At 46.4% G+C, this 22,857-nt stretch overlaps 1 protein-coding gene across 1 annotated transcript; it reads right to left on the bottom strand.

Annotated features, from left to right (window-relative positions):
- Nucleotides 1-66: 66 nt before the first annotated feature.
- On the bottom strand, nt 67-15,778 carry LOC109645565 (prolactin receptor-like). The gene is made up of 9 exons (XM_069520838.1): nt 15,758-15,778; nt 8,699-8,806; nt 6,543-6,684; nt 5,320-5,489; nt 3,550-3,728; nt 3,307-3,460; nt 2,903-2,990; nt 2,678-2,747; nt 67-2,220 (listed from the first exon to the last, which is right to left on the bottom strand). The coding sequence occupies exons 2-9, from the start codon at nt 8,787-8,789 to the stop codon at nt 1,564-1,566; spliced, it is 1,551 nt and encodes a 516-aa protein (XP_069376939.1). The 5' UTR covers nt 8,790-8,806; nt 15,758-15,778; the 3' UTR covers nt 67-1,563.
- Between the last annotated feature and the right edge of the window lie 7,079 nt (nt 15,779-22,857).

Below are 22,857 nucleotides of genomic sequence, written 5' to 3'. Positions count from 1 at the left end.
GGACGATGAATCTTCCTCAGGTTTATTTTAAACTCCACAGAAATGATGACTCTTCACACGCTCAGCGGCCTTTTCACTTTTTATTGCAGTTAAGAGAAAGTGCTTTTGTCCCACAAGTAGAAAGTGTCACAATAAAAGGCGGTTTAGTTTTTTTTTACTCAACACAAAGTGCGTGAACTGTTTACTCCTCACACAAACACTTCAGTGAACAACAAGGCACACACAGGCACGCTGACAGACACGGCACGACATCGAACGGCAACGACGAGACGACGCCACATCAGCGAGTTCAGAGGTGACGAGGGCCGGGGGGGCCAGAATGACGACTTTTCAAGAGAGTAAACACGTTACAGCTACAAACTCTGGATCCCGCGGAGAAGTGACGTGACAGAATCGACAGCTGCGGACGGTGGAAACATTATTCAGCTATGGGCTCGTCTCTGGTGCTCGACGGCAAAGAAAGAAACACGTTGGAATAAAGCTTTGGCCACAGGGACGTCCTCCGAGGTGAGGTAGCTGGGGTCAGGGTCAGGACGTCCCACAGATAATAATGATAATAATAATAATAATAATAATAATAATGTGACAACTCGTTACAGAGGAGAAGAATCTTCAGATCTGAGTAAAAAGTTCTGGATGTTTAAAACCTGAATCAAACGACATCCTGTGATGCGTCAAAGACCAGAGCCGGTAGCTGACGGTCAGATTTCACCTCGTCATCGACATCAGCTGCTTTTATTCTCTATTCATAAACACTGGTCACTTCAGCATGTTGAAAATACACAAAGATTTGTTAAAGTGTTAAATTCATCATTTTTAGGACGAAAGAAAAAAATCTGTTTTTCTTTTTCTGTCGAATAAAACAACACAACATTGAAGGAACACGAGAAACATCGCAGACGAGCTTAAATACTGACGGATGAGATGAGATGACTGAGAGACACACGTGTAGATCAGTGTCACGCCCGTGTCCTCACCACACGGACGCCAGAGGGAGAGTTGATATGAAGCAGATATAAACAACGACTTCACTCCGGTGAGACACGATGAAGGTTTGAGATGTGCGACAGTGACGTAGAGAAAGTGACGGAGGAGCTCCAGTGAATTCAAACTGAATCTGATGAGGAAGGCGAACGGTTTGACGTGAAAACACCAACAGAGGATCTGAGCGTTCGATGAACCAGCAGTTGTTTTGTCTCCTCCAGATCTCGACACCGCACAGTTTAGTATTTCCTGAGAGAGGCCCCGAAGCTGAGCGCAGACGAACACGGTGTAGCAGAAGCAGCGCGTGGTGAAGCGGTCGTTATCTTGTTCTCTCGTTTGTTTCCAGACTCTGGTTTGACAGATTTCAACCTGGAATCTGATGTTTGCATTAAACAACACGTTTTGGTTCCACACAGTTTAACAAAGAAAGTGTCAGTCGCCCGAACACAACTCAGGATATCGGACCAGAGACGGAGAGTTGGTTTCTTTTCTTTGTTTGAGGTCTGAACATGAGCAAGCGAACGTCCTGCAGACATTCTTTAGTTTCCACGTATTTGTATTCGTCGTGCTTCCTGTCAATCAGCCCCTGTTGTCGACGGCGACAGGCAGCAGAGGCACGGACGCCTCGCTCCTCTCGGCCTTGCCGCCATCTTTGGGCTCGCTCGTCAAATTCTTCCTGGCTTGGTACGCGGCAAGTTTCCTCTTCTTCTCTTCCTTCTCGTCGCCGCCACTCTGCAGAGGCGGGAACTCCCTGCAGTACGGCGGCGGCAAACACGGCACCAGGTGCACATCGCCGCTTTCATTCATGAGCTGGACGCAGGTGTAGAAATCCTGAGGCGAGGCGTTGGCGTTAACGGCGGTGGCGTCGGGGACGGGGAAAGAGTTGCCCTGTCCCATCACGCTGTAGTCTGTCCCTGGCAGGGACATGATCTCCGGCCTTGGCCACGAGGAGGGCAGCGACGGAGCGAAGGCCTCGGGAGGCGAGGAGCAGTACGGCGACAGGCTCTGCATGTAGGATGTCCGGTTTTGGGCTGTGAACTGGAGTCGGGCGGCCACGGGAACCACTAAGGCCTCCTTATCGACGCCCATGGGGCCGGCCGCGACGCTGAGGAGCTTCGGAGAGGTCACGTACAGGTTGTCACCGCTGACCTGGTCCCACACCTCCTCCGTGTAGCTCGGAGGTCTGTAGCTGTGGAAGTTACTGAGGTGACGGTTGATTTCATCCAGGTTCCCCTTCTGAAGGAGGGAGGACAGAGAGGGGGAGGGAGAAGAGTCAGAAATAAGAGGAGGGGAGTGAAGGAAGGATGACGGAGAATGAAGGAGGAGGGGACATTTTAGGGTTCGGGGGGAAAAAAGAGGAAGGAGAGGATGAAAAGAAAAGAAACAGGAGACAGGAAATGGTAGAGAGAGAGAGAGAGAGAGAGGAGGACAGAGAAGGAGTGATGGAGAAAAGAAGAACGACAGGAAAAAGACAAAAACAGAGATAGAGACAGAAAAAGAATCAAAAGAGAGAGAGGGAGAGAAGAGAAGAGGAGAAGACAGGTGGAGGAGAAATGAAGAAAAGAGAAAAGTCAGTTTGTGATTTAACTGAAGCTTCAACTTTGAACCGTCAGACGACGTCACGACGCAGCTCACACGCCAAGGACACCAGCGATGGCTGATTGACAGGAGGCGGGACAATCAGACGCGTTACCTTCATCAGCAGCGGGTCGATACCCATGATCCTCGGCTTCGGTATCTGCGGCAGGAAGTACTCTTTTATTCTGAAGAGCAAACGACAATAGAGACAGTTTGAGTATCTACACAACGTCAGTGTGTGTGTGTGTGTGTGTGTGTGTCTCTCAGTGTGTGTGTGTGTGTGTGTGTGTGTGTGTGTGTGTGTGTGTCTGTGTGTGTGTGTGTGTGTGTGTGTTCTGACCTTCTGCTCTGTGGAATGACGCCAAAAGCGATGACCAGCAGAGCCAACACACCGACGCCCGTCACCAGAATCAGCACCAACAGTTTCCCTGAAACATCCAACAAACACTTCATGAGTCACCGTCTCTCCTCCTCCCTTTCTCTCCCCCTCCCCCTCTTTAATTGGAGAAGAGAATGACATCGTTAGCCGTCCTCACCGACACCTTGTCACGTGACACATGAACACACACGAAGGTGCAAACAGCTTCTCTGAGTCAGACAGAGCATCGATCATAATTAGGACGAGTTGTTATATTTCGAGAGTGAAGTTGTTTCACCACGTTTAAAAGAATAACCGTAATTAGGGGACTCGTGCTAATCGCTGCTGTGTGGGTGTTGTCATGGAAACCCCGTGCGTCAGCCTACCTGCCGGCAGTTTGTCGGGGATGCTCATCAGCAGCGTGGAGCTCCACTCGCTCCACAGGCCGTAGTTCTGCGAGCGGCAGCGAACTCTGACCACGTAGTTGCTGACGGGGAGGCCGAGCAGCTCCACGTGCGGCTCCCGCAGAGAGTGTTTGACCTGCAACACACGGGGGGGGGGGGGCACTTTGTTAGGAACGCCACGCTCGGCCACGGAGTCGTACTGCGTCCGTCGCTTCCACCCTGTACCTTCCAGTTGTCGGGCTCGGTGATGTGTCTGTACTGAAGCTCGTACATCAGCGTGATCCAGCCGTACTGAAGGTGCGACGGCACCGGGTACGTCCAGGACAGCTGCACGCTGTGGCCCATCTCGTCCCCGCCGGGGTCGGTCAGCACGTAGGTCAAGTTGACGGGAGCTTCGGTCTGAACTGTGGACGACACAAAGGCTTCAGAATCACCACAGTCTTTTAATCAGTATTTCAACATTTCCCAGAATTCCCGTCATTATCGCGTCGCGTCACTGATCAATCGCAAAAATCTTCACCGAGCATTTTTATTTAAAAATCTCAACTAAGCATGAATCCTCTCTCTCTCTCTCCTGCGGCTCATTCAACGCTACGAGGATCCCTCAAAGTGTTTCTGTGCCGTCAAACCTTCTTCATCTCTCGAACATTAGAACTGCAGAGGTTGAAATTAGAGTTTGAGCAGAAAAGATTTTCTAAAAACATGTTTGAGTTTCCAGAGTTTCTCGTGTGACGGTCGGAGACGTTCATCACATTCCAGAGGCTGAACAACAGGAGGAGTCCAGGTCTGAAGTTTCTCAGCAGAAAAAAAACTAACTGTTGCTCATTTGTTTTTCTTGATTTCTGCTTCTTTCCGTCCATAATTGAATTAAAACAGTTTCTTCAATTGGACGACAGAAAAACATTTCAATGGAAGAGCGTAACGAGAGCACTAGGATCAAACCAAACTGCGAGAGGGGAACATTAGAATAAATATATAACGTGACATTATAACGTGAACCAATATGTTCTTATGCAGTGACATAATAATGTGAACAACTTGGACGTCACATCAGCGGCATGAAATCAAAGTGTGACCTCTGTGTGACATTTTACTTGTGACCTTTCGGTTGCTCTGTTCAACGGAGCCCTGAGCTGCTCTGTCTCTGCAGGCGTGGGCCGAAGTCCCTGCTGGTTGGAGATAAGAGCGACGTCTCTGACCTTCCTTCCATTTCTGAGGACAACAAAAGATTACCACGCCGGTCATGTGGACCCTCACGCAGGTTACACGCGTGTTAGCGCCGATGAGTCCCACACGTCTTGTGTTTTTCACATGACACAGACGCAGAGCAGACCTCCGCTGAGCTGCAGCTCCGATCCGGTGCAAATCTGCAGCATCTGGATAATAACAGACCCTCGCTCCCCAATAAATGTGATTAACTGGCCCTCAGAGGCTTCCTGCTGTTGTCACAAACAGTCTGCGGCTAAATAAAGCTTCTCTTGAGTTCACTTGCAGAAAGACGTGCACAGAAATATCACAGCGAATGTTTTAAATGTGTGTAATCAGAGAGGCGTGTGTCTCATCGTCCAGCTGTAATGTGGAGTCTTTAAATTATAACCAGGCCCGAGGGCGTCTCACTTCCTCACGTTATTCTCTGCTCGACTGGATCTACAGACACCTGCTGCTCCGACTGAGAGACAGAGCAGCTCAGGGCTCCGCGTGGACGTCAAAGATATTACATCAGATCAGAGACACGAGCTGCAGCTTATTCAGGAGCCGATCACGCATCACATTCCTCAACCAGCAGCTGAAGTTCCTCCAGATGTTCCTGACACGTTAACCTTTGACCTCCGAGCACCAAAACGTAATCAAGTCATCCTTGAGTTCGAGTGAACGTTTGCATCAAACCTGAAGAGATTCCCTTTGAGGCGCTGTTGAGATATCGTATTCACAACGATGAGACAAACACACAACCCGAGCGTCTCCGGCCACTAGGCGTCACCAACACCTATTTACCGATATCTGCCACGTCCAGGCAGTACTTCGGGGAGGTGTAGTTCCTGCGGGCGGTGACGGCCGTCACGTTCATGCAGTAAACCTTCCAGATGGACGTGTGGCTGCTGTCGAAGTGGCAGCTGTTGTTACCGCCGCTCGTGTAGTCGGGACATTCCTGTCGGGGACCTTCACTGTGGACAAAGACAGAAGAAGAAACTTTGATTCTAACGTCCACATCAATCATCACACTGAATATTTTACAGACGTTCAAGCTTTCGTCTGAATTCTTTACAGAAACTGTCTCGTCCTCGTTTTCCTTTGTGCTTTAATTTGACCACGAGAACCAACGAGCTGCAGAAGAGAGTTCAAGCAGCTTGTTCTCTTTTTGGATTTAACATTTTACACAACGAACCAACTTGTTGTCGCTCAGCTGCGACAGCTGACACAGGTCGACTCTTCATTCGAGGGTTGATGCTCTAGTTCCAGTTAAATCGACAGAACGTCAGCTGAGAGAATTCTTCCCTTCATCTAATAACCACACAGGAATTTCATTGTAAGGATTTTTTTTCATCGGCCTCATTTCTGAAGGTTTATTTTTTCCTCTGTGCGTCTTTGTTCACTGGTTAGTTTGATTTGCAGCCACAGATCAAACTGATTCATTTAAACTGTTTACATGAGTGAATATTAAATTCTGCTCCAAACTTAATTTACTCGACCAAAGTTACAGATTATTTCTTTGTCGAACTGTCAGAAACATTTATGTTGTCATCGATTCTCTTATGAAACTTCAGCTTTGATTTTTTTGAACCACAGAGCACCAGTCGATGGGTCTGTGATGCTGCGTCAGGTCAAAGGCAGAATCCAATTCGTCCTCGTTTCTGGGACCCGTTTAGTTTGTTGGCGCGTGCGCCACGTCGACAGGCTGGTTCCACCCGCCGCCACTTGAGCAGGCGTCGGGCTTTTTTTAGAGCTGCTCTGGAATATCGACGAGTTAAAAGCTTCACAGTGAAGTAGAGCACGAGAAATCAAAGTGGATTTAAACGGCGGAATTCATGTGACCCAGAAACTTTGGGCCTCTGAGCTGCAGCACAGCGAGGTTTTAGAAAAACAAAGTTGTGTGGCACAGAAACACGAGGATCCGAAAATACTTTGAAGATTAAAGATAAACTAATTCACCAAGTGTGAAACTGTGACGAGAACAACGACGTTTATTTCACTGAAAACGAGGAATGTGATGGACGTACTCTTCGGAGTAGGTGAGGACGTAGGAGACGACCTCTCCGTCCGTCAGGTTGTCCAGCGGACGCCACCAGCAGGTGAAGTCCTCCATGTTGGGAGAGCGGCAGTAGTAGATGTCGGGCCGCGTTGTCACGGCAACTTCCTCCCCTGTGAAAAATAAATAAACAAATGTAATCTGACCTGATGCAAAACCACCGAGGAGCAAACAACTGATGAAGAGGAGACACGATGATGAAGAGGAGACACGATGATGAAGAGGAGACACAATGATGAAGAGGAGACACAATGATGAAGAGGAGACATGATGATGAAGAGGAGACACAATGATGAAGAGGAAAGAAATGATGAAGACGAAACAAAATGTCCACACAAAGGTATAATCAATGATCTCACAGTCCTCTCTCATTTCCACACACACACACACACACACACACACACACACACACACACACACACACACACACACACACACACACACACACACAGCAGGAAGTAGAAGCGCTGCTGTCGACAGGCAGAGGAGGAAAAAAAAAAAAATTGATTTTGAAGAATTCGAAAAGATTTGATTGAAGGACGCTCAGTCTTGTCTCAGGATCCAGAACAAAGCGGCGAGGGACAGTTGAGTCGTGCGTCAGGTGTGTTGACTCCTGAGGACATTACACATGTCCCACTTCAAAGTCACCATCACATAAGAGCAGGATCAAAGCAGCGTGTTGAGCAGTAATCCATGAGAGAATGCAGCAGCGAAACAATGGCCTGTTGTGTTTTCTGTAAGAAGCTCAGTGATCCACGCTGCAGGAACTTTTCTAATCAACAAGCTCCACTTCAGGAACAAACCGACGCCGCTCCAATCTACAGCTGAGATAAGTCTCTGCCGCCGGCTCCGTTTTCTCCACGGTATGAAGTCTTAATTGCATCAAAGCGTGAAGTGAACATGATGCGAGAAGATTAACGCGATAATCACGAAACACGGAGAACATCTTCAAACCCTTGAGACTCATTTTCTTTGTTCCAGGCTGCGGCCGCTTTGGTTTCAATGTGAACCGGGTTTATTGTCACGTAACAGGTTTGTGATGTCCACGAAGAGACGCTTAAACAGAAACACACAATGTCCCATGAGAAGTAAAACAACAACAAAGATAGAAAATCACACCAGAGACACAAAATGAACAGAAATAAACAGACAGACACCACGTGCAGCTGAAATCTGACACGTCCTCCTGTCATGAAAATAAGCTGTGGGTCAATCCTCTCAGGTACCAGTGACATTTCAGAACGCTGCCACCTCCGGGACGGAATCCCACAATCCCTCAGTCTTTATATTTATTGGAACCAGCTCACAGAAGAAACTTTCTTCTTCCAAGTTGATTATTAAATGAAGAACTTTTCCCAGAAAGTGGAAGAGACGCTTTATTTAGGACCAGCAGCCTGAGAGGAAGAGACGGGGGGGGGGGGGGCAGCAGGAGGTGGGACTTTACTCTGAGATGCAGCTCGTGATGCAAGAAGATTTCTCTCCGCTGCACTGACGTCAACAACCTGCAGCCGGGGTTTATTTTCTAATAAAGCATCATCTGAGCCGCTCTGGTATTTTCTGTCGCTCTGTGTGAGGATCTGCTGACATTATCTTGAAAGAATCTCATCTGGGAAAGGTTGACGAGAAGAGATGGCTCCTGGAGATTTCATTTCCTCGGAGCTTTAGAATAAATCTGGGTTTCTTCTCTTTGTTGTGGCCACAAAAACGTTCAATTCACTGTCGACTAACAACATTTATTCTGTTTATTTGCGCCACTTTCAGGACATCGCCCGATTTTTCCACCATTTTCACACAGAGAGATAAATATGGCGCCATGTGGTGCTGCTGTTCCTGAATATGATCAGTCGTAATGTGGAGGAATATTTATATATAAAGTCAATCAGAATATTTCAGGTGTTAATAAAGAGCTGGACGTTATAAAAGCAGCAGAGTGAGTCATCCTCCCTGTCGAGGGATCGCTGAGGGGCTCTGTGACTGGTGCTCGACCTTTCACCTCCTGCAGCAGTGACGTGTGAGTTCATTGTTTCCCATCATGCACTCAGTCCAGAGCTGCAACCAAACCTTGACTGAGACACTGGAGGCTTTTAGACAAGTTCACATCACAAACGTCCACGTGCTCACACTCACCGCGGTTCTGTCCGGCTCTGTACGTGGCGTTCAGAGTCCACGTCGTGCTGCCGCTCACCAGAGGAAGCAGACAGAGCAGCAGCAGCAGCATCCTGCCGTCGTCTGGTCCTGTCAACACAAACACAAACATCATGAGCTTCCCTGCACGTGTCAAACACGTTTCTGACTTCATGCTACACGTCCAGTCAGGAAACACGACATCCTGTCCAGACTCGACGGAGACAAAGACAGAGCAGGTGGAATACACAGAAGCAGAGTTTGTTTTTAAATGAAGCTAACACTAACGAACCCAGAGACAAACTCTGGACACATGGTTTACATGTCAAACTCAAAACAAAGGAAAGACCAACGTCCCTGCAGAGATGTGATCAGTTGTTCGTCAGGTGGAAGTGAAACCCACGGAGGCTCTAAAGACAGATGGACGCAGCTCGTCTTTACTGCTCCACTATCAGTCCCCTGTCCTGCACAGCTGTCTCTGTGGAGGACACAGATCCCTGAAACGTATTGAAACTGTGTCCATCCAACAAACACTCGTCTCCAAAAAGACTGCAAAGTTGTTCAGCGAGTGGACGAGGACGTGAATCAGGTTTCCTCGACCACACCGCTCATCATCATCATCACGGACGCCACCCTCCTCGTCCTCGTCAGGGAGTTTGTGGAGTGGCGGCCTTCACCCCTCGTGTTTGACCCTGTGACTCGGTCCATTCTGTCCTGTTTGTCCATTCTTACTTCAGGAGGAAGTCCCCCTGAGGGATAAATAAAGTTTTATTGAAGTGAAAACATGAGTTCAACCCCCCCCCCCCCCGCACTTCGCCCCTCATGATTTCACTCTGTGGGAAATTCTGTTTCCCTGTGATGACGTCCACCAGCTGCAACATGTGACCCAGACACAAAACGGACATTGAGACCTGGAGGAATTCGAACGTCCTCCGTGACATCAGCGCCTCAAAGTTCCCCTGCAGCGTTTTCACAGAATTCCTCCGTGAAACAAAGCGGACGATGGAGGAGACGAGTTCAAGGACCGGCCCCTGGTTTTCCCACAGACCGAGTGAACGAGCGTCATGTGGACAGAACAGTGCAGGAGGCCCGAGGCCGAGAAAATGAAATCATGTAAAATATCCTGTTGAGAGGAGGAGAATGAAAAGATGAACGCAGCGGTCTGTTCTTCTGTTTGTGTTCGAGATAAGAAAATAATTGATGCTTGTAAAAACTATTTAAATAAATGTTTACACAGTTTTATTTTTACGAGCTCAAAACAAATATAAACCTCAGCGATACACGTTTAATTAGCAATTTAATGACTTTTCATTTTGTGCAAATGAACCCTGGACCTTTGATTAGAACTCAGTAATGACTGGTTGGAATCTGCAGAGACAGAGACGTGAACACGCTCCGGTCTGAGTGGACTCAGCGTTAATCACGTCTCTGCTCATCTGAGCCACACATCTCTGCTCTTTAAGATTCTGCTGAAAGCTCATTAGTCTAATCAGCTTAGTGCGGTGACCTGGTCACACACAACACAATCTGTTAGTTCACCGTATCAGGGGACCGCTGAGGAGAAGCGTTGTTGTTGGAACATCTGCACAAAAAGCTTGAGCACAGCAGGACGCCGCCGAGCTCGTCTGTGACACGTTCCCTGACATGGACGAGGTTTATCGATAAAAAGGCTGAAACGAAACGATGCATCGGTGTGAATTCTACTTTTCAAGAACGAAATGTCATTAAAAGGATAATGAACGTGTCGGTCACATAAAGTCTGTTATTCAGCTCGTCACAGTTTATTTACAGCTTCATGTCTCAACATCCATCCTCACTCCCTCCTTTCTTCACTCCTTACGCCTCCTTTTTTTATCTTCTATCCTTCCCCCTCCTCCCTTTGGTCTTATTTCTGTGATATTCTTTATTCTTCTATCTTCCTCATCTTTTATTACCATCGCTTCATGGCTTTCATTCCTTTCATTCCTTTCATTATTGATTAATTGATTGTGTGTTTCCCAAAATCCAAGATGAACCTTGAAGAATCTGAAATCAGTCGATCAATTCATTTTCATGACTTTGTTTCCCCCGTTTCCTTCATCCTGTCTTTTATTTGAACTCCTTTATTCTTTCTCTCCTGCTGTCCGCTGACCTGAGCACAAGGTTTTTCTACTTTACGTGTAATCGAGTATTTCTCTGCGGTTCTGTGGATCGGTCGACCAGGGTCACGGACTTCACACATGAAAAACTAGATGAGAAACAATAAAACCTGTGACATGAGCAGGAGGACTCTGGAGTAATGGAGTCACACGGCGGCTCAGGGTCTGAGCTTCCGGCAGGAGAAAGATTCTCCCGCGCTAAAACAACTGCAGTGAATAATCCCTGACGTGACCTCAGGAGGATTAAAACCGAGCCTCGTTGGGTTTTATCTGGAAGCTTCGGCCTTTACGCACCACAGGTCCGTGTGACACAACATGAGCAACAGCATGACAAAGAATAATAAAAACACCAACAACAGTCTAATCCCTGAAACCGTCAACCTTAAAAATACTGATGCTTGTATGGAGTTTTTTTTAAAACGCCCTCAGAAAGACGACGGACTCTTTGTGTTCGTCTCTTCAGACTCTGAGCACAGAGCCGTCGAGCTGACCGGAGAAACGCATCCGTCACGTCTCGTCCACGCTCGTCTGAGCCGACAGACAGACTGTAGCTCACATGACTCGAGTTTCATTTATGTTTGTGACACAGCAGCACAGCTGTAATAAAGGAAGAGGAATGAGGTGATGGTCTCTGAGATTTGAAATGTTGATCAGATGGAGATATATCGATTCATTATCACCTCAACATGATTTGTGTTTGAAGCAGAGACAAAAACATCATCCCACCTCCTCTTAACTAATTCCTCGTGAGCTCATCAAGCAGAAAGTCACATGTTTCACTTGGGGAATCTGTTTGTGGCTGTTTATGAATGAGCCACATTTCCCCCAGGCCTCCGGGGTAAAAGATAATCCTCCACTTCCTGTCACACAGAAGTCGCCTGGCTCCAGCTCGGTGCTCGTGACTCAGCGGACGATGCCTCTGCAGTTTGTTTTTAGACTCAGAGGGAGGAGATGAAGTGAGCGACACTTTGATCACTTCCACAGACACAAAGACGACGTGTTCTCGTCCGGTGAGTTCTTATCAGACAATAAGTAAGAACAGAGCACGACTCAGAACTGAAGTGTTGGGAATAAAGTCTGGTCTGACTCGACGTAACACGATGTACAGGTAAAGTACGGACTGAGGACTTTGACGTTCAGATGATCTTTGGCTGAGGATTTAAATTCACAGCTGACGGATCAGAATCTGGACTTTGGATCCTGATATGGAGAAAAACTGCTTCGTGAGAAAGTCGACAGGAAACGACTTCGCCCACTGGATCTGAAATGTTCCGCTGCAGCTCCGCCTCTTTCTCTCTGGATCAATAAAGTTTTTTTTATCTTTCTGCTTCAATCACGATAATAAACAATTATAAAAACCACAAGAAATCAAGGACCAGATCTAGAACCGCCTCTGTGTTGTGTGAGAACATGACATCATGATGCTGCTTGTGACGCTGACCTTTGACCCCCCCATATAAAATGTCAACACTTGAGCCCTTTCACCCTCTGGTTGTTCTGTGAGGTCTCAGGAAACTTGACCAGATACAGAGATTTCTGTTTTCATCGTGACAGCTGTCAATCAACTGGTGCTGCTGACGCTGTACAAATAAAGAACCGGGCGTCAGGGCGGATCACTCAAAGCGTTCGTGGTGTCTTTTAATTGGCAGGTGGAGCAGGTGGCGAGAGCTCGGCCACATCTACTCGTCTCCAGTGACTCGACGAGACGAGCGAACGTCTGAACCCACAGACCTGCTGGTGGCACCGGAGCAGAAACGTCTGAAGCAGCTTCTGTTTGCACCTCCAGGTATCGAGTGGCGTCGCTCCCCCGAGCCTCCGCCCCGAACTGACCCTGTGACGAGACGGGGCCTTCTCAAAACTCCCAGAACGTTGTGAACCTTGGTTGACTTTGGAAAGATTTCATTCCCGTGTCGTCGTCTCAATGAACCATCAGAGTTTCTGAGTCACTTCGAGGCACCCAGTCTAATCGGGGACGTGTTCCCATGGTTACCTGGTTATCTTGTTTTTTAAATTTTTGGATTCTTGAGCGTTTGTGCTCGTTAATCCAACAGTTTGTCTGAGAGTCACGGCGTTCAGGTCTCGTGTCACTGCCACCATCTGGAATCATCTCCAGCGGTTACTCAGTAGTTTGCCGCGGTCAGGACACGTTGAACTTAATGTTAGGTGACGGTAACTGATTTACCAAATCCTCCACAAATACTCAAATGTTGTGCTTTGGAGATAAACTCACATTTAAATGAATCACCGGGGAAAATAAAAGTCTGAATATTAAATTGTTTGTCCTCCAGAGGCAGAAAGGAAGATAAGATTAATGTAGAAAGTCTCCGCAGGCGACTTTCTCACTGAACAACAGGGAACTTTGTCCAGACGTTGAATTACTTCAGTTTATCATTATGCAAAACACTGACTTGTCTTTGCTTCAGAGTTTGTGGAAAATATCCTGAAACTTGTAGGAAAGTTGAATCCAAACACTGATTTAAAATAAAACGTCTCCTGACACATTGAAGAATTTAAACTTTGTCCTGTTCCACTCGATGATCCGAAGGTTTAATCTACAGAAATGATCCAGGACCAGTTTTTATACTTTTCTTTATATTTTTACATAAACACATATAAATCTGTAGGTTCTGGACATTTTATTATTTAAAACATATATCTAAATTATTTTAAAAATATATAACGATGTGCAGATTCACATAACAAGTTCAGTTTTTTAGTTTTAGGTGAATTGATCTTCTGTTGATATTTAAGTTAAAACACGTCTGTGATGGTTTAAATCCAGTTTTAAATTGTATTAAAATAAATATATTCTATGTTGTTATTTGCACCGAACGTCTTCTTCTCGTCTGAAGGAACAAAATGTTCTGACCTGACTTTAATCTCGACGAGTCGGGCGGGTTCACAGAAACATTCAGAAATGACATTCTGGATTTTTCATGGAAACACAATAAAGTTTGCAGAGTGAGACTAAAAACCGTCCGAAGGCCTGAACGTTCATCTGAGGAGTGAGTGTCAGCGGAGACGTGTCCGTCTTCTGTCCAGCTGACGTCTGTGAGTGAAGGACACAACAACAACGAGACGTTTCTGTTGGACTTTGTGTCCACAGCTTCAACCCGTCATGAGCAGATCCTGCAGAGATAAGTCTTATCTGTGAAGCATGTGCTCCGGAGCAGCTCCACTCAAGCAGCGGTCAGAGCATCCACCCGTCGCAGCAGCGCCGCAGGCTACACACACACACACACACACACACACACACACACACACACACACACACACACACACACACACACACACACACACACACACACACACACACACACACACACACACACAAACGGACAGGAAGTGCTGATCCGAACCGACAGGGGCATTCGATCCACGGGAAGTCACATGTTATGTTTGGCATAAACACGGCAGCGTTACATAACTCAACCGTGTCCACGCTGACCTGTTACTAATTAACACACGGACAGCTTCATGTGAAGAACATGCCGGACGCTGGTTCACGTTCCACAGATTAAACTGTGAACCGACGACCATCGCTGCTGAACTGACTCCTGATCTGTTCCAGGAACATTCAGTCGGCATCTGCTCCTGTTCCGTGTTCAGGAGCAGATTCTCAGACTGGTTGTTCTGAGCTGAGTTTCCTGTCTTGGTCCATAACCGACCTTCTGACCAAGTTTCAAGAAAAACTGCTCCGGTAGCTTCTGCTCAATCGTGCTGGTGAAAAAAACCGGCCTCCGTGGTGGAGCTAACGCGGCTAACGCTGGATTTATGTTCCCCACAGGGGGCGCCGGCTGCCGCGGACACGTTGAACTCAGCCTCTGGCAACAAACCGTCTTGTACGAGTCGGGAGGAGAACATTCCTCCTCGTACCACGATGACGCAGGCGGAGAGTTTGGCCCAGTTTGGCAGAAACGGCGGCTCTGTCCTTCGATTATCAAGTAAACAACGACGGCGGTGTCAGAGCAGGAGGAAGTGACCACAGAACCGAAGCAGTAAACAAACACGGTCTGTACCAACCACGGAGCTCGTGGGCGTGGCCTCGTTACCCATCACTTGACCTCCGAGCCTCTCAGCCATTAAATGATAACTTTTCTACGTAACTGAGCCGGAGGAAGGAAAATGTGCTGAGCTCCGTCTGCTCTTCAGACTCAGGTCGTCCCCTGATAATAAGACGGTCATAATATTTTACATGATTAGACGTGTCAGGGGAGCGTCTGAACCCAGCACAGCTACACGTCGGAGGTTATTCACGGTTCAACCCGGTCCTCGGTTCAGACAACGTGCGGGAGACAGATGAGCAGTTATTGATTTGTCAGAAAATAACATCAATTAAAAAGGTTTCCCCACAATTTGTTTTATTCTGGAATCAGATTCTTCAGGCAGCATCTAGAGGGAGAAACACCTCCTCCGTCATCAGACGTGAACCTCCAGCTGCTCCTGCCAGCGTCCGCCTGGTTTCTCTACCAACCATTTCCTCCATCTGTCAATCACTGGGACTCGATTAAAAAACTAGGACGACCTCATGTGACGATTCTTCTCTGAAGCTCCGTCTAATTAAAAATATGTGTTTGCAGTTTAATCCTGTGTTCATTGATAATTTTGCCTTTTTATGAATCAAACATAAAAAATCTAAAACCTGATGTTTCATCAAACAGATGTTTGAATGTGACGTCATCGATTCATTAATAATCAGGTCGAAGGCTCATTTGTTCGTTAGCTGATCAAAGCCGCTCCTCTTTGATCAGCTACACCCAGACTCAGTCTTCGTAACCAAACAGAGGTGTTTGGATTAAGTCACGAGCCGACGTTCCACAAACCGGCTCCATCGGACAGATGTGTAGAAACATCGTGAGCGTGGAAACACACCGACGCTGAAGAACAGAAGAGTTTGAGGAAAAGAAGGAAAGAGTGTCTTCACCTCCGGTGGCAGATGAAAGTGAAATGATGAACTGATCTGTCTTTTCATCTGGTTTTGAACTCTGGAGTCAAACTGAAGAAGAGAACAAACTGGACGTCTTGTGATCGTCTCCTTCACTCGTCAGCTCAGGCTCAAGGTTCAGGAAACATGTGCATGTTCTGGGCGTGGCCTAATCCACACGTCTGTCCATCCTTATCTGTAACAACACGTGTGTCAACTGAAAACAGTCAGACGCTTCCATCACGTTATCATTCCATGTCATCCGCGGTGCCTCGCTCCGTGCAGCTCATTGTGTTTCCACATAGAAATTATATTATTATATTATTATTATTCAGTCTGACAGTCTGATTCTTCCATATCCTCTGGTAGAAGATAAAAACATTTGATCCTGTTCTTGAGTCTGAATCTGGTTCTGCTGTGCTGCTGCTGGTTTTAAATCTAATTCACACGTTCCTGATATGAAACATGATGATTTTATTATTGGAGAGATTTGACTTCGTACTGTGTCAAAAGATTATATCATATTATATTATTACATCTTCTTTTCTGAGAGTCTGAGGCGAGAACTTTCTGTTTGTAAGTGTTTGAGAAGAGAAGTATTCATATCAACTCTCCTGCAGCTGAAACATCCAGACATGCTGAAGATGTTGAGAGTTTATAAAATCAGGAGAACTTCCTCATGGTTCATTTTCTGACCTGATGAATGAAACAACTCGAGTTCAACCTGAATGAAACGTTCAGGTTCCAGAAGAACACAAACTTTTCACCAGGATAATAAGGAGCACCTGTGCACGAGCGCTGTGTGCACGTGTAGCTGCAGATCAGAAAACAGGAGCGCGTGTCACTCACCAGGTGAAACAACCGGCTGCAGATGGAAACGTCCTCGAACACAGACCCGGACCGGGACCAGGACCGGGACCAGGCCGGGGCCGGGGGGCTGTAGTCCGGGTAGATCCTGCAGAGGAGCCGGGGCTGCTGCTCGGAGCTCTGACAGCCAAGTGCTGCGTTCACGGACTCACTTGAGCTTTGAACGCCCACTGATCTGGGAGCAGATTTACTCCACCTGATCCAAACACCAGCTGGAGCCCGGGACCTCCTCCTCTTTCTCCTCCTCCTCCTCTCCCTCCTCCTCATCTTTATCCTCCTCCTCCTCCTCTCCCTCCTCCTCCTCCTCCGTCTGTTCCGCTCTGCGCCGCTGGAGGGCGTGTGGGAGAATAACATAGAACAAATATTAAATTAATTGAAATTAAAATACTTAGAATTGTTAAAAATGATTTAGTGAAAATCAATTTGACTTAAAAAAAGAAATGAATGTGTAAAGGTTTAGTCTTCATTACATATTTAAATATAAAAATATCTTGAATTATTTAAAGATGCTGCTTCTGGATGTTAAATTCTGGATGAAGGTTAAATTTAAATTGATTTATTTCATAATTGTTCAAATGGTGTTAACTGGCTTCCATAGATTTCAACTCATCCTCAAAAATACTTTTTCATTAATTTCTTATGTTTTATTATATTTACAACAGATTTGAACTGAATTACTTTCACGAGATGTGTGTTTCACAATGTAAAGAGTAAAAGGTAGGTTGCTTCGTTGCCATGGGAACCTGTTTGACATGTCCTGACGCTTTCGTGGATAAAACAAAAAGAAGTTGATGATGCATATTGTTCAGTTTACTTTGTTGTGTTGTTGTTGTGTTCGACAGCACAGACGAACTGAGGCCAGCTTGTTTCCTCTGCTGCCATTTCCAGATTCAAGAGTTTTGAAATTCAATAACAGGCGATTATTGTTTTAAAATGGCCGAATGAAAAATCCATCCTCATGTGACGTGTGAAGGAGCCGACAGATCGGTGGTTCTGTTCGTGCTACTTTGCCCCACGGAGACGGAGATAATCTGATTATCCTGCAGAGCGGCTTGTTGGAGAGGCCGCTGGTCTTGTGTGGCTCTGCTCGTTTGCTGATGTTTTACCAATGAGAACAGTCTGAACGCTCGGACGCTCGGAGCCAAGAGGCATGACTCTAATTAGCAGCAGATCGTCTCTGAATGATTCATCAAACGCTTCCAGACCCGGAGAAACAGCAGCGACGAGAGCGACCGGGCGACCAAACGTGGTGAGCGGTGTTTAACACGACTCAACGTGTGTCAGAGATGGAAGAACACGTCTCATATGGAAAAACAAATGATCATATTAATAATAATAATAAGAAGAAGAAGAAGAATCTTTAGGTCACCTCGACCGCTCCACAACAGATCACAGAATCTGGTTCAGTAGTTTTTCACATGGTGCTAACATGGAGGCACGAGGGCCTATACTGCAGCCTATACTGCAGCCAGCCACCAGGGGGAGATCCAGATGATTGAGCTTCACTTTGAGAGCCCTCATTAAAACTTCTGTTCATTCACTGGTTGGGATCATTGACCTTTGACCTTTGACCTCTGAGCCGCTCTAAGAATTAATTATCACAGTGATTATTGATCGTCAGTGAAATTCAAATCTGCAGAGATCAGTCAGCTCACACACAGATATTCACATGCAGCCGTGGAGGAAGGAGCTCGTGCATCATTCAAACATTTTGCAGAACCATGTGAAGCAGAATCCCGTCGCTGTCGTGCGGAGAGAGAAGCCAGCGGTGACACGGATCAGATCCCTGAGAGCGGAGACATGTGACGCCTCACGCTGCAGCTGGAAGAGTCAGGAAATATAACGAGATAATAATAATTAGAATAGATCCAACATTTACAAACTCCTGAAGCCGGCCCTTTGTGTTTGAGTTTCACTTGGGTCGGGACGGAAACATCCCAGCGTCTCTGTGTCCCACGTCCTCAGGAGGGGGGAGGGTCTGAACAACCTGAAACTGGTTCCACCGAGTCCAGAACCTGCTCCGAGGCTCCGACGGGACAAACCTCCGCCCGCCGCACTTTGTGATTATTCATTGTGAAGCGTGTCGGAGGTGATTTAATCTAATCCCCTCCCCCCAGATTAGGAGAAAATCACTCCAGAGCTTTTGTCTAAATTACTCAGAGTGAGTGTCGCTCTTCACCTCCAGCAGCCAGGTGAACATCCACATGTATGAAAACCTCCACATGTATGAAGCATCAACACGTGACACTGATTCATTTATTCATGGGACGTGGACATGACTGATGGATGAAGAGCCTGAGCAGTGAGATGATCATCATGAACATCAAACCTCCGTCACGTGCTTCAGAACATCTTCATCTTTGATGAGTTGTTTTACGAACTGACACCGAGACACTCGGCGATAAATGATGAATGGATCTGTGTTTGTTCAACGAGGAGAGAGAGAATGAGCGACGCCTCATGTTTATTTCACAGCCAGCGAAACGAAGATTCACCAGAAACCACAGAAGAAGAAACGTGTAACGACTCTGACGAGGATCCTCGATCGGAGACAGACACTGTGTGTGTGTGTGTGTGTGTGTGTGTGTGTGTGTGTGTGTGTGCGTGTACAACAATACATTATTCAAGTTTAATGGCAGAGTGACACACAGGAGATGTGACAGAATGAGTCCAACACACACACGTCTCACGTCTCGTCTTTATTCCGATGTCCCTCATCAGTGACGTTGTCCTGTTTGCTGCACGGAGACAGACACACTTTAATCACCTGGAGCTGATGTCTCCTCGTGTTGTTTTAATAAAACTGATCATGTGACTCGGTGACTGATGCCTTGCTCAGCAGCAGCGTCGCTCAGAAACAGATTTAACCTCGTCTGCTGCGACATCATCTACAGAGTTAAATCCTCGGGACAATCTGCAATGATCTGATTGACAATAATCCAGAGTGAAAGATCTCACTGTCCCTCTGTCCCTCTGTCCCTCTGTCCTTCTGTCGCTCTGTCCTTCTGTCCTTCTGTCCCTCTGTCCTTCTGTCCCTCTGTCCTTCTGTCCCTCTGTCGCTCTGTCCTTCTGTCGCTCTGTCCTTCTGTCCCTCTGTCCTTCTGTCCCTCTGTCCTTCTGTCCTTCTGTCCCTCTGTCCTTCTGTCCCTCCGTCCCTCTGTCCTTCTGTCCCTCTGTCGCTCTGTCCTTCTGTCGCTCTGTCCTTCTGTCCCTCTGTCCTTCTGTCCCTCCGTCCCTCTGTCCTTCTGTCCCTCTGTCGCTCTGTCCTTCTGTCGCTCTGTCCTTCTGTCCCTCTGTCCTTCTGTCCCTCTGTCCTTCTGTCGCTCTGTCCTTCTGTCGCTCTGTCCTTCTGTCGCTCTGTCCTTCTGTCCCTCTGTCCTTCTGTCCCTCTGTCCTTCTGTCGCTCTGTCCTTCTGTCCCTCCGTCCCTCTGTCCTTCCGTCGCTCTGTCCTTCTGTCGCTCTGTCCTTCTGTCGCTCTGTCCTTCTGTCGCTCTGTCCCTCTGTCCTTCTGTCCCTCTGTCCTTCTGTCGCTCTGTCCTTCTGTCGCTCTGTCCTTCTGTCGCTCTGTCCCTCTGTCCTTCTATCCCTCTGTCCCTCTATAGGACAACATGTCTCATGACCTTCATATTATTATGAGGATCAATAATCTGGTACCAAAGCAAAACTGATGTTTTGAGAACTGACTCTAATATTAAAGTTAAAGAACGAGTCTCCAGCTTCAGCTCAGTGATAGAACGAGTCTCCAGCTTCAGCTCAGTCAAAGAACGAGTCTCCAGCTTCAGCTCAGTGATAGAACGAGTCTCCAGCTTCAGCTCAGTGATAGAACGAGTCTCCGGCTTCAGCTCAGTGATAGAACGAGTCTCCGGCTTCAGCTCAGTGATAGAACAAGTCTTCAGCTTCAGCTCAGTGATAGAACGAGTCTCCAGCTTCAGCTCAGTCAAAGAACGAGTCTCCGGCTTCAGCTCAGTGATAGAACGAGTCTCCGGCTTCAGCTCAGTGATAGAACAAGTCTTCAGCTTCAGCTCAGTCAAAGAACGAGTCTCCGGCTTCAGCTCAGTGATAGAACAAGTCTTCAGCTTCAGCTCAGTGATAGAACAAGTCTCCAGCTTCAGCTCAGTCAAAGAACGAGTCTCCGGCTTCAGCTCAGTGATAGAACGAGTCTTCAGCTTCAGCTCAGTGATAGAACGAGTCTTCAGCTTCAGCTCAGTGATAGAACGAGTCTCCAGCTTCAGCTCAGTCAAAGAACGAGTCTCCGGCTTCAGCTCAGTGATAGAACGAGTCTCCGGCTTCAGCTCAGTGATAGAACAAGTCTTCAGCTTCAGCTCAGTCAAAGAACGAGTCTCCAGCTTCAGCTCAGTCAAAGAACGAGTCTCCGGCTTCAGCTCAGTGATAGAACGAGTCTCCGGCTTCAGCTCAGTGATAGAACAAGTCTTCAGCTTCAGCTCAGTCAAAGAACGAGTCTCCAGCTTCAGCTCAGTCAAAGAACGAGTCTCCGGCTTCAGCTCAGTGATAGAACAAGTCTCCAGCTTCAGCTCAGTGATAGAACAAGTCTTCAGCTTCAGCTCAGTGATAGAACAAGTCTCCAGCTTCAGCTCAGTCAAAGAACGAGTCTCCGGCTTCAGCTCAGTGATAGAACAAGTCTTCAGCTTCAGCTCAGTGATAGAACAAGTCTCCAGCTTCAGCTCAGTCAAAGAACGAGTCTCCGGCTTCAGCTCAGTGATAGAACGAGTCTTCAGCTTCAGCTCAGTGATAGAACGAGTCTCCAGCTTCAGCTCAGTGATAGAACAAGTCTTCAGCTTCAGCTCAGTGATAGAACGAGTCTCCAGCTTCAGCTCAGTCAAAGAACGAGTCTCCGGCTTCAGCTCAGTGATAGAACGAGTCTCCGGCTTCAGCTCAGTGATAGAACAAGTCTTCAGCTTCAGCTCAGTCAAAGAACGAGTCTCCAGCTTCAGCTCAGTCAAAGAACGAGTCTCCGGCTTCAGCTCAGTGATAGAACGAGTCTCCGGCTTCAGCTCAGTGATAGAACAAGTCTTCAGCTTCAGCTCAGTCAAAGAACGAGTCTCCGGCTTCAGCTCAGTGATAGAACAAGTCTCCAGCTTCAGCTCAGTGATAGAACAAGTCTTCAGCTTCAGCTCAGTGATAGAACAAGTCTCCAGCTTCAGCTCAGTCAAAGAACGAGTCTCCGGCTTCAGCTCAGTGATAGAACGAGTCTCCAGCTTCAGCTCAGTGATAGAACAAGTCTCCAGCTTCAGCTCAGTCAAAGAACGAGTCTCCGGCTTCAGCTCAGTGAAAGAACGAGTCTCCGGCTTCAGCTCAGTGATAGAACAAGTCTTCAGCTTCATTTCTTCAGGTGTTGGTTCATTCTCTTTGAAACAGGAAGTTTGTGGCAGTTCATCTGTTTTACTTCACATTTAGAAATCTGCCACTTCCTCTGCTCAGTGTCTCCATCACTTTCTAGTTCCTCCTCAACCGTCACCTGTCCTCAAGTGTCCACACGTTCAAGACCCAACTACTGCTGCCGGCACCACACAACACATCTGTCCACATCTGTCCACCACTGTCCACATCTGATCACATCTGTCCACATCTGATCACATCTGTCCACATCTGTCCACCACACTCCACATCTGTCCACATCTGTGTTTTCAATGTTTTAGAGACAAAACGATGACGTGATCAATCAGAACATAAAGAACCTGCAAAGAAAATCATTGATTTGTAGAAATCAAATAAATCAAATAAATTAACTAATTTAAATCAAATAAATTTAATAAATTTAATGATTTAAATCGAATAAATTAAATAATTTAAATCAAATAAATCAAATAAATTAAATAAATTAAATAATTTAAATAATTTAAATCAAATAATTAAATAATTTAAATCAAATAAATTAAATGATTTAAATCAAATAAATTAAATCAAATAATTTAAATAAATTAAATAAATTAAATAATTTAAATCAAATAAATTAAATAAATTAAATCAAATAAATTAAATAATTTAAATCAAATAAATTAAATGATTTAAATCAAATGAATTAAATAATTTAAATCAAATAAATTAAATGAATTAAATGATTTAAATCAAATGTTCAGCTCTCGTTGTTGATTCGTTCTGATCCGTTTCTGATTAAACATCTGATTCGTGTTGATAACGAACCTGACGATGTCGTAAAAAGCTCGAGAGTCACTTCCTTATTTGTTCTGAACTAAAGCGAATAAAGTGAGTC

The sequence above is a fragment of the Paralichthys olivaceus genome, chromosome 24 (assembly GCF_024713975.1).
Source record: "Paralichthys olivaceus isolate ysfri-2021 chromosome 24, ASM2471397v2, whole genome shotgun sequence".
Lineage (NCBI taxonomy): Eukaryota > Metazoa > Chordata > Actinopteri > Pleuronectiformes > Paralichthyidae > Paralichthys > Paralichthys olivaceus.
This window is presented reverse-complemented; position numbering and strand designations above follow the sequence as displayed.